General features: G+C 38.7%; 1 protein-coding gene across 1 annotated transcript in view; it reads right to left on the reverse strand.

Moving 5' to 3' along the window:
* SNX9 (sorting nexin 9) overlaps nt 1-16682 on the reverse strand; it is a 98862-nt gene that overhangs the window by 32179 nt on the left and 50001 nt on the right. Inside the window, exons 5-6 of the mRNA XM_068551051.1 lie at nt 8635-8800; nt 6210-6360 (exon numbers count right to left, since the gene is read on the reverse strand). Of these exons, the coding sequence (XP_068407152.1) occupies nt 6210-6360; nt 8635-8800 (317 nt within the window). The remainder of the gene's footprint in view (nt 1-6209; nt 6361-8634; nt 8801-16682) is intronic.

Genomic DNA, 16682 nt, shown 5'->3' on the forward strand with positions numbered 1-16682 from the left:
ACCAGCTCTACAACAAATGCTAAAGGAACTTCTCTAAGTGGGAAATACAAGAGAAGAAAAGGACCTACAAAAACAAACCCAAAACAATTAAGAAAATGGTCATAGGAACATACATATCGATAATTACCTGAAACGTGAATGGATTAAATGCCCCAAACCAAAAGACACAGGCTTGCTGAATGGATACAAAAACAAGACCCATCTATATGCTGTCTACAAGAGACCCACTTTGGACCTAGGGACACATACAGACTGAAAGTGAGGGGATGGAAAAAGATATTCCATGCAAATGGAAATCAAAAGAAAGCTGGAGTAGCTATACTCATATCAGATAAAATAGACTTTAAAATAAAGAATGTTACAAGAGACAAGGAAGGACACTACATAATGATCCAGGGATCAATCCAAGAAGAAGATATAACAATTATAAATATATATGCACCCAACATAGGAGCACCTCAATACATAAGGCAACTGCTAACAGCTATAAAAGAGGAAATCGACAGTAACACAATAATAGTGCGGGACTTTAACACCTCACTTACACCAATGGACAGATCATCCAAAATGAAAATAAATAAGGAAACAGAAGCTTTAAATGACACAATAGACCAGATAGATTTAATTGATATATATAGGACATTCCATCCAAAAACAGCAGATTACACGTTCTTCTCAAGTGCGCACGGAACATTCTCCAGGATAGATCACATCTTGGGTCACAAATCAAGCCTCAGTAAATTTAAGAAAATTGAAATCATATCAAGCATCTTTTCTGACCACAACGCTATGAGATTAGAAATGAATTACAGGGAAAAAAACGTAAAAAAGACAAGCACATGGAGGCTAAACAATACGTTACTAAATAACCAAGAGATCACTGAAGAAATCAAAGAGGAAATAAAAAAATACCTAGAGACAAATGACAATGAAAACACGACGACCCAAAACCTATGGGATGCAGCAAAAGCAGTTCTAAGAGGGAAGTTTATAGCTATACAAGCCTACCTAAAGAAACAAGAAAAATCTCAAGTAAACAATCTAACCTTACACCTAAAGAAACTAGAGAAAGAAGAACAAACAAAACCCAAAGTTAGCAGAAGGAAAGAAATCATAAAGGTCAGAGCAGAAATAAATGAAATACAAACAAAGAAAACAATAGCAAAGATCAATAAAACTAAAAGTTGGTTCTTTGAGAAGATAAACGAAATTGATAAGCCATTAGCCAGACTCATCAAGAAAAAGAGGGAGAGGACTCAAATCAATAAAATCAGAAATGAAAAAAGAGAAGTTACAACAGACACCGCAGAAATACAAAGCATCCTAAGAGACTACTACAAGCAACTTTATGCCAATAAAATGGACAACCTGGAAGAAATGGACAAATTCTTAGAAAGGTATAACCTTCCAAGGCTGAACCAGGAAGAAATAGAAAATATGAACAGACCAATCACAAGTAATGAAATTGAAACTGTGATTAAAAATCTTCCAACAAACAAAAGTCCAGGACCAGATGGCTTCACAGGTGAATTCTATCAAACATTTAGAGAAGAGCTAACACCCATCCTTCTCAAACTCTTCCAAAAGATTGCAGAGGAAGGAACACTCCCAAACTCATTCTATGAGGCCACCATCACCCTGATATCAAAACCAGACAAAGACACTACAAAAAAAGAAAATTACAGACCAATATCACTGATGAATATAGATGCAAAAATCCTCAACAAAATACTAGCAAACAGAATCTAACAACACATTAAAAGGATCATACACCACGATCAAGTGGGATTTATCCCAGGGATGCAAGGATTCTTCAATATACGCAAATCAATCAATGTGATACACCATATTAACAAATTGAAGAATAAAAACCATATGATCATCTCAATAGATACAGAAAAAGCTTTTGACAAAATTCAACACCCATTTCTGATAAAAACTCTCCAGAAAGTGGGCATAGAGGGAACCTACCTCAACATAATAAAGGCCACATATGACAAACCCACAGCAAACATCATTCTCAATGGTGAAAAACTGAAAGCATTTCCTCTAAGATCAGGAACGAGACAAGGATGTCCACTCTCACCACTATTATTCAACATAGTTCTGGAAGTCCTAGCCACGGCAATCAGAGAAGAAAAAGAAATAAAAGGAATACAAATTGGAAAAGAAGAAGTAAAACTGTCACTGTTTGCAGATGACATGATACTATACATAGAGAATCCTAAAACTGCCACCAGAAAACTGCTAGAGCTAATTAATGAATATGGTAAAGTTGCAGGATACAAAATTAATGCACAGAAATCTCTTGCATTCCTATACACTAATGATGAAAAATCTGAAAGAGAAATTATGGAAACACTCCCATTTACCATTGCAACAAAAAGAATAAAATACCTAGGAATAAACCTACCTAGGGAGACAAAAGACCTGTATGCAGAAAACTATAAGACACTGATGAAAGAAATTAAAGATGATACCAACAGATGGAGAGATATACCATGTTCTTGGATTGGAAGAATCAACATTGTGAAAATGAGTATACTACCCAAAGCAATCTACAGATTCAATGCAATCCCTATCAAATTACCAATGGCATTTTTTACAGAGCTAGAACAAATCATCTTAAAATTTGTATGGAGACACAAAAGACCCCGAATAGCCAAAGCAGTCTTGAGGCAAAAAAATGGAGCTGGAGGAATCAGACTCCCTGACTTCAGACTATACTACAAAGCTACAGTATTCAAGACAATATGGTACTGGCACAAAAACAGAATTCATAGATCAATTCATAGATCAATGGAACAAGATAGAAAGCCCAGAGATTAACCCACGCACCTATGGTCAACTAATCTATGACAAAGGAGGCAAAGATATACAATGGAGAAAAGACAGTCTCTTCAATAAGTGGTGCTGGGAAAACTGGACAGCTACATGTAAAAGAATGAAATTAGAAAACTGCCTAACACCATACACAAAAATAAACTCAAAATGGATTAGAGACCTAAATATAAGACTGGACACTATAAAACTCTTAGAGGAAAACATAGGAAGAACACTCTTTGACATAAATCACAGCAAGATCTTTTTTGATCCACCTCCTAGAGTAATAGAAATAAAAACAAAAATAAACAAGTGGGACCTAATGAAACTTCAAAGCTTTTGCACAGCAAAGGAAACCATAAACAAGACGAAAAGACAACCCTCAGAATGGGAGAAAATATTTGCAAATGAATCAACGGACAAAGGATTAATCTCCAAAATATATAAACAGCTCATTCAGCTCAATATTAAAGAAACAAACACCCCAATCCAAAAATGGGCAGAAGACCTAAATAGACATTTCTCCAAAGAAGACATACAGATGGCCACGAAGCACATGAAAAGATGCTCAACATCACTAATTATTAGAGAAATGCAAATCAAAACTACAATGAGGTATCACCTCACTCCTGTTAGAATGGGCATCATCAGAAAATCTACAAACAACAAATGCTGGAGAGGGTGTGGAGAAAAGGGAAACCTCTTGCACTGTTGGTGGGAATGTAAATTGATACAGCCACTATGGAGAACAATATGGAAGTTCCTTAAAAAACTAAAAATAGAATTACCATATGACCCAGCAATCCCACTACTGGGCATATACCCAGAGAAAACCGTAATTCAAAAAGACACATGCACCCGAATGTTCATTGCAGCACTATTTACAATAGCCAGGTCATGGAAGCAACCTAAATGCCCATCAACAGACGAATGGATAAAGAAGTTGTGGTACATATATACAATGGAATATTACTCAGCCATAAAAAGGAACGAAATTGAGTCATTTGTTGAGACGTGGATGGATCTAGAGACTGTCATACAGAGTGAAGTAAGTCAGAAAGAGAAAAACAAATATCGTATATTAATGCATGTATGTGGAACCTAGAAAAATGGTAGAGATGAGCCAGTTTGCAGGGCAGAAGTTGAGACACAGATGTAGAGAATGGACATATGGACACCAAGGGGGGAAAACTGCAGTGGGGTGGGGATGGTGGTGTGCTGAATTGGGCGATTGGGATTGACATGTATACACTGATGTGTATAAAATTGATGCCTAATAAGAACCTGCAGTATAAAAAAACAAACAAAACAACTAATACTAAACTTTCATTGGGTTATTTGCATGGAAATATGTTAATATAAATGTTTCAGACATTACATGAAATTTCTAAAAATCTTATATTTGTATTTGTATGGAAATATGTATGGAAATATGTTAATATAAATGTTTCAGACATTACATGAAATTTCTAAAAATCTTATATGTTCTGGTATAATGTTATAAGTAATAATCCTAGTTATTACTTTAAAATGTATATCTCAGAAATAACTAATTTTCTTGTCAACTGCATTATTATGAACTTTCATCAAATCTTTAACCGTGGTCATTTTTAAGTCTTTTGTCATTTACAGACAGTTCTGGGTGTACTCTGATGCTTTTGCAAATATGTTCCTATAAAAGGGTTTCATCTTCAGGAAATTCATGGAAAAGACTCTGACAAGTACAGGTTTCTGGTAACTGACTGTACTGCTGAACTGAATGAATAAGCATTTTCAGAACTCTAATGAAAAACTGATGAACTCATAAAAGTGCTAACAAAAGATCAAGATGAAAAAAAAAAATTAATTACATGGGACTGAGTGAACTGATGAGGATGAGTATAATTTTTGTGACTTTCTGTCTGAATTAAAAAAAAAAAAATCCCACAAGGACTCAGAGGCAAAGAATATACAAATCAATTTTCACTGCAAAGTAAAGGAGCTGTTGCAGTGGAGGATTACTGGACTGAATGTCAATATTATGACATAGTATGAGTGTGTTTCATGTTTGGTAATTGCAATCATTGTTGCTTTTGTTGTGGTCATCCATGTACAATGCTTGGTGTCAGTCTATTTATCTCTTGTAAAAATAAAATACAGTGTGTGTGTGTGAAAAAAAACAAAACAAAACATACTTCGTATTTAGGTTTAAAGAACAACTGAGGGTAAGGTACGTCACTACAGACCATATTGAGAACTTCAAACCTCACTCTAAGAAATAGGATACAGTCAATAATGACTGATTGTATTATGCATGCAACTGAGTATGAAAATACACAATGGGAGAAAGTGGACAGAAATGCAGGAAAAGTGTGAGCTAAAAGATAACTCATTTAATTACCAGACGGTATTTAAATACAAAGGAGAACTTGCAGGGCTCATTAAACTTATACACATGTACAACGAGACCTAGAAACTTGGTATCTAGATATATATCAAACATGTTTACAATTTTTTTCCAGACATAGATTAACATTCCTTGATATCTGCTTGGAATCATGAACTTGGAACACCGAGAAAAAGTATGAGTAATTTTAGAAAAACTATTTTAAATATAACTGCTGTAAGAAGAGTACTTGAAGATAAATCATATGGAAGTCACAAAACTACATCTCCTTCAAGCTACACTGGTGTAAACTACAGACTCATCCAGAACTCTCTACTAGGGAATTCCATAGGGCTGTGTCCATATTCACCCTTTCCCACACGCTTTCCTGCTAAGCAGTTTCTACAAGGACCGTTCAAACATTTTTTAAAAAAATATAAGAATAATCTAAGTGAAAACAAAGTCTTAAACACATTAAACATAGTAGTTGAGAGTGTGCTCAGGAAGCTGAGGGACTGGATTGGAGTCCCGACTAGGTCACTTACCACCTGTGTGAACTTGGGCAGTTACTTAACCTCTCTGGGCTTCATTTTCCCAGAGAAAACAGAGATTATATGTACCACAAAAGGGATATGAGGGTCGCATGAGAGAATACACACAAAATGCTTTGCACAAAGCCTGGCACATGGTAAAAGATCAATAAACAGTAAAATGTTTAAAAGGAAGCTATCATGATGATTTTTAGCTTTCCTGTGACATCAGCAATAAAAACCTTAATATGTCATGAGTTAATAAAGGTAATAAGCAGTATTTAGCAGATCATTAAATGGAACATATATTTCACTTTAAAATGAAAAAAAATTTTTAAAAAGGAAGCTTCCAAGCTAAGAGCCAAATAAAAAATAAGCATGATCAAACTGCACCCAAAACTTTGTAGACCACTGAAAAGAGAAAAAGCCTCTCTGTATCTTGTACCCGTTTCCACAGAGAGCGCACGCTGCCCCAACCCCCTTACACCTACTTGTTAAGCGGCAGCTTCATGGAGGAGGCGCCGGCGCGGCTGCCTCCTCGCGGGGCCCCGCCTGCTTCCGCGGACTCTGAATCCTTGAAGTAGGGAGACGACGCCTTGGGCTCATCCCAGTCTTCATCCCAGTCATCGTCGTCGCCAGTTGCTGGAGGTGGGCACAGAGGGTCGTCAGTAGAGAAAGACAGAAGAAAGATGGGAGGACTTCATCTTCTGGGGGGGGTCAGGATTATAATAAAGATGTGAGGAGTATAGGCTCTGTAGTCAGACAGTTTTGGGGCTTGAAGATTCGGCCTTTTAGCACAAAAGACAAGTTAGAAACAACTTCAAGAGGGCTGTTAGTCCAAGTAACTTCAGATAAATGCCAACTATAAAAACACTCTGTGGTATATAGGGAAGGCCTTCTAGAGGCCTATACGTTGATAAATCTAGCTTTATAAACTTGCAAATAAGCAGATCAAATACCCTTTAAGCCAAAAGACTGGGGAGGACAAAAAGGTGATAGAGTTTTTTTTTTTTTTTTTTTAACATCTTTATTGGAGTATAATTGCTTTACAATGGTGTGTTAGTTTCTGCTTTATAACAAAGTGAATCAGTTATACATATACATATGTTCCCATATCTCTTCCCTCTTGCGTCTCCCTCCCTCCCACCCTTCCTATCCCACCTCTCTAGGTGGTCATAAAGCACCTAGCTGATCTTCCTGTGCTATGCGGCTGCTTCCCACTAGCTATCTATTTTACGTTTGGTAGTGTATGTATGTCCGTGCCACTCTCTCACTTTGTCACAGCTTACCCTTCCCCCTCCCCATATCCTCAAGTCCATTCTCTAGTAGGTCTGTGCCTTTATTCCTGTCTTGCCCTTAGGTTCTTCATGACCCTTTTTTTTTTTTTCTTAGATTCCATATATATGTGTTAGCATACGGTATTTGTTTTTCTCTTTCTGACTTACTTCACTGTGTATGACAGACTCTAGGTCCATCCACCTCACTACAAATAACTCAGTTTCGTTTCTTTTTATGGCTGAGTAATATTCCATTGTATATATGTGCCACATCTTCTTTATCCATTCACCTGTCGATGGGACACTTAGGTTGCTTCCCTGTCCTGGCTACTGTAAATAGAGCTGCAATGAACATTTTGGTACATGACTCTTTTTGAATTATGGTTTTCCCAGAGTTTTAAAAAGGAATTGTTTAACACTAATAATAATAAAGGTGAGAGAAGGACAAGGGGGTGGAGGAGAAAGAGAAAGAAACGAGAGAGAAGTAGTAACTGACCAGCATCAGGAGCCTAACATTCTAACAATAATCTCTGTGTCAGATGAGGTGCTGCCGGCTTTCCTCCCTCCCTCCCTTCCTCTTCCACTGTTCTGTGCCTCTGTCTCCACCTCTGATGGCCTGAGGAGTCCCTTTAGCATTAGGCAGGAAATTGCCCTGGGATCTCCACCCTTAGAGTGCCGCCACGAGAAGCCCAGAGACAAATGCCAAAACGAAAAAAAGAAGAGAATAGAAGGTACTAGAAGGATCTGGGCCAAGAGTCCTGGAGCCACGCCAAGTTACTACAGAAGCAGATGTCAGCAGTCTAGTCTCAACGTTTCTACCCAGCCCGCGACTCCTGGTCCTGCAGCGGCCCACCTCCCGTCTATGAGTGGGAGCTGGAAACCAGCACCTGTGCCCTTTATGGCTCCTGCATGCAAGTCTCCTGCTGTTTAGCACATTCAGTTCTTGGCAAAATCTGCTCATACAGGGATCATTAAAAAATAACGGGTGGATCTCTTAATTTCAGAACAGACATAAATCGCCTTTCTTAATTCCTCAATTGTTTCTCCTTTTAGAAATGCCTCTTTTGCCTCAGTATTTCCATTAAGAACCTGGGAGTCAAACAGGTAGTTAAGGAAAAGACTGAACCGCTACGTTAGAGGTCATAAACCATGTGACCATAAACCACTGAATGTGGCGGTGAACCATATTCAATCTGCGTGCACATTTTTTTGGCCCAAATGTGTGTTAGTAGCTAAGATTTTAAAGTGGCAAGATGAGACGAAAATCGAGATTTCTAGTCTCTCTGGAACTGTGGTGGTCCAGGAACACTAGCTCAGTTCTCCTGCAATGGCATCAACCCGCCGGCTAGAGCACAGCTGCCCACCTCCGTCTTCTGCAGCCCCGCCCCACAGGGTCGCGCTGTTGTTCTGCTTTATGAACCTGGCCCCTGCAAGCATTTGCATTTGTGACTCCTTGACAGGTAACTGAGAGTGGACTAAAGACCATAATTAAAAACGACCTACATTTTGACCCAGAAAAATAAGTTTGCTATTAGTGAATAAGAGCACCTGAGAACAGTTCCTTTGATTAAATCTATTTTAACTCCGACGCCCTTTAAGGGTGGATGGGCTCCATCATCAGCAGAGCCCTCTTCCTCACCTGGTCCCTGGTAGGCCTGGGGATGACCAAAGGCAGTGTCCCAGTTGTTGGAGGTGTTTCTTTGGGCTGCAGTCCCCTCGGGCTTGGCTCCCCAGCCATCCGAGCTTTCCCAGTTTCCAGATTTGGAAGCATTCCAGGCTGACCAGGGGTCATTGCCACTGCTGACCTGATGTTAGGGGTAAAAAAGGAGAGCGTATTCGTGACTTCTAGAAAGCATTACTCAATTCAGTAGGAATCACATAACAATTGAATTGGGGTGCTGAAAAAACGGATAGAAATTTAAAACAATTTAAAATTTAAATAATAAAATTTTAGAAACATGTAGGAAAGCACAAAAGACAGGATCAACCGAATTTTACTGTTAACAGTTTGCCATATTTGCTTAGGAACTTTACAACCAATAACAAAGAAACTCCCTTTCTTTTTCCTTCCCCCAAGCAACTACTTTTCTGAACCTGTTCTCATTCCTGTGCACGTTCTTATACTTCCACTGCGTATGTAATGGAATATGTAACGTATTCATAAATAACAAATGCTTTACATTTTTCAAACTAACCTGAACAACACTGTACTGTATGTATCTCTTTGCAAGCTGTCTTTTTCTTTCACTTAACATTATGTTTTTGAGATTATACTTGCTGGTAAGAATATGTTTTATTCACTTTCACTGCTTGATAGTAATCAGTTGTATTTTTAACTGCTTTAATTTTTATTTGAAAAGGTAATATGTTCCCAGTAAGAAAAAATTCAAATAGTATAAAAAGATATGAAATTTAAAAAATATTCCTACCACCTTAAAATGCCAGTCATTCTCTCAGAGATAATGACTCCTAACAAATTCCTTGTATATACTTAAACATGCCATGCAGAGAGAGCCTTTTTGCTTTTAAACATATTATGTGAGCCCAAATTATACTTTCTGCTCTGCACTTTTCTTTTGTTTTTCCATTTAATAGCTTAAAACATTCTCCTAGGTACAGCAGCACATGGATGACATCATTCTTTTACATGACTCCATAGAATTCCACTGTATTTATTTCCCAGCATCTAAACAGCATATGCTGATGCTCATTTATCTTGTTTGCAGTATTTTGCTACTGTAAATAATGCTGCAATGCACATCCTTGTACATCTTTCCTCACATGTCCAATAGATGTATGTGAAATTCCCAGAAGAAAAATTGCTGGGAAAGTGCACAAGTGTGCACTTAGAGTGGATAGATTCTGTCAAACTGCTTTCCAAGGAGATTGTACAGTCACATTCCTATACTCCTACTACACGCCAAGGGGTGGTGTCTTGCATAAAATGGGGCTACCATACGCCAAAACTATTTTAAAAATATTTTCTCCCATTATTCCTTAGCATAATTTTATAGTTTAATTATTAATATTATAAACAGAATTTTGGAGTGGGCAATACATGGCACCCAATATCAAGGAGTACTGCAATAAGAGTACCTATAACCCACCTCTCACCCCTGGCCCACCCAGCCCTGAGGCAACCAGTTTTTTGTTTTTTGTTTCCTTAATTTTTAAATTTTAAATCTTCAACCTGTATGGAATTTACTTCAGTATATGAAAAAATATAGGAATCCAGCTTAATTTTTTCCTGTAGTCATTCTGTTGTCCTAATACCACTTAATGAATAATCTATTTTCCTCCACTGATCTGAAATTCACCTTTATCGTATACTGGACTTGGGCCTATTTCTGGACTCTATTCTATCCTAGTAATCTATTCATACTAGTACCAAGCTACTTTGGAGTCCACTAGAGAGAATACCGTTAGTACTTTACCATAACATCTTTTATCGGTTTATTTTTACACATTTTTAGCATCAGCTTCATGTTTTAAAACTAAAACAATCTTTAGTTTTAGCATTAGCATGTCAAGTTTAAAAAATGTGCTGATTTTCATTTGAATCACCTTAAATTTACAGATAAACTCAGGGAAAACAAATAGTGCCTTTAAAAAAATTTCAATACTTAATCTATTTATTCACGAACATGGAATAGCAAATTTTTCTCTTTACTCAAGTCTTCCTTCTCACATAAAAATTTGGGGGTTAGTTAGAGAGAGAGAGAGAGAGAGAGATTGAGATTTGTAAGAAAATTACCCAAACGGCCTCATACACCTCTCTAATGTTTTAGAATGCTATCATGGTTGGTCTTTTTTTCCCTCTCCATCAATTGACATACAGGGTGGATAACTGCCTGCCACCGACCAGAAGCATCAAAAACAGTGTATGTTTTACAAGAGGAACTATGATTTCATTCTAACATCTCTATACCTTCAAGAAAAAAAAAATGAAGTTACTAGTGATTCTGCCTGAAGTCAAATATTAATAGCAGAAAGACATTCATCCTTATGACTGTGAATTTCTCGAACATACGGCCGACGCGGAGCTGCTCTCAAGCCACTCTAGTGCAGACTGGAAATGAAGGCTGCCGTGCTCAGGGCCTGACAATCACACTTCATTTAAGAGAAGCCCTTCCTTCCATAGTTTTCTTTAAGCAGGGGTGTTTTATTCAGCAACATATACTCTGTGCTCTCCAAACTAAACTATGAGGTTTTGTTTTTAGAATTAAAAACTTCAAAAGGTACAGAAATTTTGGATAGTAAGATGACAGTAAGTACAGGCATTCACTGTCTAGCATTTCTATAAACTACTGAGGAAAAGGAACAGAAGGGTTATAACTAGAACAACAGGATGAGTGAAAGTTCAGCACTGCCATGACAGTAAGATCGTGTTAGCAAACTGTCGAAGGTTTTCATCAATACTGAGGAAGAAATGGGATATGAAACTCATCGCCAAGTATCCTTAAAAAATTAAAACTTATTACGACAGAAACACATAACATGATAGTTCTTTTAAAAACTACTTTGTTTATACAAACATATAATATATATATTACTATTAATATATATATTATTGCTTACAATAATATTATTGTTAATAATATATATATTATTCTTTACAATAATTGCTATCTTATTTGGTTACGTGTACAATCTTTTTTTAAAATTATCTGCTTTATTTATTTATTTTAAATATTTATTTATTTATTTATTTATTTATGGATGGCTGTGTTGGGTCTTCGTTTCTGTGCGAGGGCTTTCTCTAGTTGCGGCAAGCGGGGGCCACTCTTCATCGCGGTGCGTGGGTCTCTCACTATCGCGGCCTCTCTTGTTGCGGAGCACAGGCTCCAGACGCACAGGCTCAGCAATTGTGGCTCACGGGCCTAGTCGCTCCGCGGCATGTGGGATCTTCCCAGACCAGGGCTCGAACCCGTGTCCCCTGCATTGGCAGGCAGATTCTCAACCACTGCGCCACCAGGGCTCTCTACCTGGGTTATGAAATCCTTGTTGGCAAATCTAATAACTTTGCTTTTCTCTGTTTTTTTTCCTGGAACATTCCTTCTATCTTGTTTCAACTTGACTCCTACTGATAAATCTTTCAAAACCTGACCAACTGGCAATCTCTCCAGCTTCTATCATTGACTTTTTACTCACTCTCTCTCTCTCAGGTGACCTCCGGGGTCCCTCCTTAATATCAATAACTAACAACCAGCTCACAAAGCCTTCATGGTCTGCTTCTCTCTGAACCCACCCTTCCTGTACTTCGGTCTCTGGCTCCTTTGCTTTCAACTCCCAATAACCCTTCTGTCCCTTAACTGCAGGCATCTGGTCACACAATAGTCCATACCTCTTCTCTACTTTCTTCCAGCTTTCCTTCAATGTTTTCATCCTCTTCTTTCCCCTCCTTTCAGGGCACCAAACCCCTCCCGATTCTATCAAACACTTTAATTAAAAACCGTTCATTAGACCTCACTGACCACAGAATAGATTCCAAACTCCTTAGTCCATCAATTAAGATCCTAACTTTTCCTTCCATGACATTCCTTGTCCTCACTACTTGCCACTAACCCTCACTCTGTGCTTCAGCCCGCAGTTTCCCAGACTTTCCTGTGTCCTTGCCTTTGCTCAGGCCCTGCTCTCCATCTGCATGCAAAGCCTTCTACCTCACCTTCCTAGATTCTGGCCCAGTCCCACCCCACGGAGGGCGCTGGCCTCCGCCTGCTGGCTGACATTCAGTCACATCCTTCCACTTTCTCCCAAAGTTAGTCTTCCGTTAGAGTCATTGGCATATCAGTTAGTCATTCCCACTAGCAAGTCACGGGCAAACACCTCCCCTAAAAGATTCTCAAAGTGCCTTACATAAAGTGGCAAACACTCAAATTTTTTATTTTACTTAAAGTGGCTAACTGTGATCTTCTTGGTCATTTGTATGAAGTAGATATTATTCTAATAATAATAGATTATTATATCTATTATTCTCTAGATATTCATCTAACCTTCATAACATTAGTATTATTTCACAAAGAGGGAAATCAGATTTTCCTCATGTATACCGACTTGAGTCTCTTCTAGGAAAATAACTGGCTGTGGACGACCACAGAATAAGTGATTTTCAGCACTACCATGCTCTTAAAATAACAATGCCTTCCCAGTTATAAAAGCGTATCAGTACACTGTAGAAAAGCTGGAAGATACTGACAGGTACAGATGGACAGAGGGATGGACATATGTGTGATAAAGAACAGTAAAATGTTAATGGTAAAATCTAGAAGGCGAGTATATGATTATTCGCTATGAAGTTCACTTAACTTTCCTATGCTTTAAGTTCTAGCAAAGGTTGGAAAATCCAACAAACAAAACTTGCACATACAAACATTGTCTTCTGAACTCCATGAGGATGCACGCAAGGGACAAGAGAAGGTCTGTGCCCATCAGGGTCACCAGTGATTTCTTGTTGCCTATGAACATGGGGCCTACACGTATTAAGTGTTTAGTAAATTACTTGCTAAATTAAAACACTCACAAACACTCACATGTTTGTCTGGATCTCTATTATGAATGTATTTTCACCTGTCTTGCACTGGAACTGGCTGATTATGTCTGACTCGCCCCCTAACTCCCACTCTAACTAAATTAAATGCTCCCTGATGCCAGAAGCAATGTAGTCAACACATTTGCTGATTTAGCACTCTAAATTTTTTTTTTTACATCTTTATTGGAGTGTAATTGCTTTACAACGTTGCGTTAAGTTTGTGCTGTATAACAAAGCGAATCAGCCGTATGCATACCCATGTCCCCAGATCCCCTCCCTCTTGCGTTTCCCTCCCACTTTCCCTATCCCAACCCTCTAGGTGGTCACAAAGCACCAAGCTGATCTCCCTGCGCTATGCGGCTGCTTCCCACTAGCCATCCATTTTACATTTGGTAGCGTATATATGTCAATGCTACTCTCTCACTTCGTCCCAGCTTACCCTCCCCCCACCGTGTCCTCAAGTCCATTCTCTACATCTGGCACTCTAAATTTAAAAGCTATCCTAGCCTCATAAGACAAAACAAAGAAATACATTTACATTGTCTTTACATCATGAGACAATCTAAATGTATCTGCTGAACGGAGCCTGTAGAGCAGAAAGACAGAGAATGGAGTCTGAGTGGCCACGGTGGGGTGGGGAGCGAAGGGTATTCCTGAGATAATCGTTAGCAAAGCTGTGCATCTTGCAAATACATAATATGGGGTAAAAGGGGGCAAGGATAAGACCACTGGCCCACTGGTTGAATTTTAAATCCCTTATGAAACTGTAGAAATTTGACTGATGTAAATTTCTCATGGGTGCAGCAGTTAAGAGCTAAAGCTCTAGAGGCTGTCTATCTGGGTTTGAATCCCAGCTTTACCACTTACTAGCTGTATGAACTTGGGCAATGTTCTTCATCTCTCTTAGTTTCCACTCTTATAGAATGGATATAACATCATAAACTTCCTCATAATATTTCTGTAGGGATTCAATGATATAATGCATATAAAGCACCTAACACAATATCTGGCACATGGTACGCATTCGGTAGTGGTTATCTTACTACATGGGGGCTCATCTAGAGTATAAAGAAAAGAATGAAGACTGGTAATCTTTGAGTAAATCCCCATTAGTTTATGCTTTAGAGGAAAAGATCAGTTATATTTCCAAATGGCTTCAATGCCAGATCACATTAATAGAGAAACTTTGAATTAAATAAGTGATTATAGGCACTTAGGATACTTTCTATTTTAGCCAAAGATCTGTTTCCTTCAGATACATAAGAGAAAGAGGAAGAAGACAGAACTGTTTTGCCATAAAGTTCCAAAGCAACTCATAATTCTTGGGGGTCTTGGCACATTTTCTGTGTGCTAAATGCTGAGATCTTGCTTTTCTTCAAAGCCTAACACCTACTGCAACAAACTGAGCTACACAATGATTTGGCTTAATGATCCTTTGGCCTCTGACTTCTTTGCCGTCAATTCCAAGAACCCCTTTTGTCCCTCACCTGCAGACATTTGGTCGCACGATAATGCACTATGTTCCTCCGCTAAGGTTTCAAACTCTGAGGGACCTCTCCTATCCTTTTCTCCCAGCCCTCCCTCCTCTCTTTCTACTGAGCAATGTCATCATTCTCTTCTTTCCCCACCCTTTACGGTACCAAAGCCATCCAGACTCTGTCAACTCCGTGATTAAAAATCCTTCATTAGACCTTGCTGTCCATGGAATAAATCCATTAATCGAGTCTCATCAAAAGTCTCAGCTAAAAGGTCTCCAAAGTATAAATCCCAATTGCCCTTCCAACTCCTATATGTCCCACATTCTATGTTGCCATGCCCCCAAGAAGAGCTTCAGTAAGATACTTTAGCTGAAACAATCACCTCACTTGGGAAAAAAAGGATTACTTCTAGGGTTTTTAAATGTTTATTTCCTCTTTCATTCAAGTTTGAATTTTACCTTATTTATGGAAGAAGAAGGAGAAGGAGAAGATGAAGAAGGTGGTGATTGGCTGAGACTTTCAATACAACCAATCTGAGCCAAAATATCCACCTTTAAATAAAAAAAGGTGCTCGGTAAACAAAGGGGAAAAGAAGAGTATACCAAAGCTAACAACAGCAAATGCATAGCAGGGCTAAGTTCACCAGAAAATTCCAGCATGCCACTCATGCACCAAGATTACATGCAAAAAGCAAAGCCCCTACTGTATAGTAGTGGTTTGTCTTCAATGCATTAGTATATATTCTAAAGACTCTTGCTGTCATAACACAGTATCACTGAAGCACTAAAAATAATTATAAGCAGCACAGAAGGAATGGAACAAATATCATGCAAGTCATACAGCCAATGAAAAAAAACTCCAGAGGAAAAACATAGCCAAACTTTAAAAAATGTTAGAATGTTGAACGAGGGCTTTCAAAGCCACCAGACATGTGAGATGAGCAAAGCTTCCTGGAACCACAGAGGCACGGAGAACCTACCAAGACCGGCTAAGAGCACAAAACAGCCCGCGAGGCCGTGAACTCTGTGTGCTCCTGAGCTGACTGGCTTGGTGTGTGTCAACATGAGAACAGATAACTGATACACCCTGTGGAGCCAGGCAATGGCCAAATCAGCATCGCTATTAGGAGGACAACCTTGGAGCCCAATGTCCAGGCTTCGAATCCCAGCTCCACAACTATCTAGTAGGGAAGTCATTACTATTAACATTTATATAGTGTTATGAGAATGCACTTTTCATGTACAACTTTCTTGTGAAGAAAGTTGTACCATTTGTAGATGTAAATAAACTTGGTTTTGGAAATCAACTAGTAATACACAAAGAAGACAATCAAGACGGAGTAACTGGGATCCAGTTTACGCTTCCACTTAAAACTAAAAAAGACAAAATATATGAAACTGTCTTCAAATCATTAGACATCAGGCAATAAAGGACCTGACCTCTGCCTAGAGAGACTTTCCAGGCCATGGATCAGGGACGGGGAACCCATGCAAAGACCACTGGTCTCTGTGAATTAAGAAGACAGAGCTGGGAGTCTGGGGCAGAGTACTGAGAAGGAAAAAGCTGCACAGAGACCTCCGGAGATGAGTGGGGGGCGGGACGGGACCCCAGGCCTTAGGCTGAGTACTGATCAGCGTATGCACGTGAGGGAGCTGCCATATGAAAGGTTAAGTATCAACC

Source organism: Eschrichtius robustus, chromosome 9 (genome assembly GCF_028021215.1).
Source record: "Eschrichtius robustus isolate mEscRob2 chromosome 9, mEscRob2.pri, whole genome shotgun sequence".
In the NCBI taxonomy this organism is placed as follows: Eukaryota; Metazoa; Chordata; class Mammalia; order Artiodactyla; family Eschrichtiidae; genus Eschrichtius; species Eschrichtius robustus.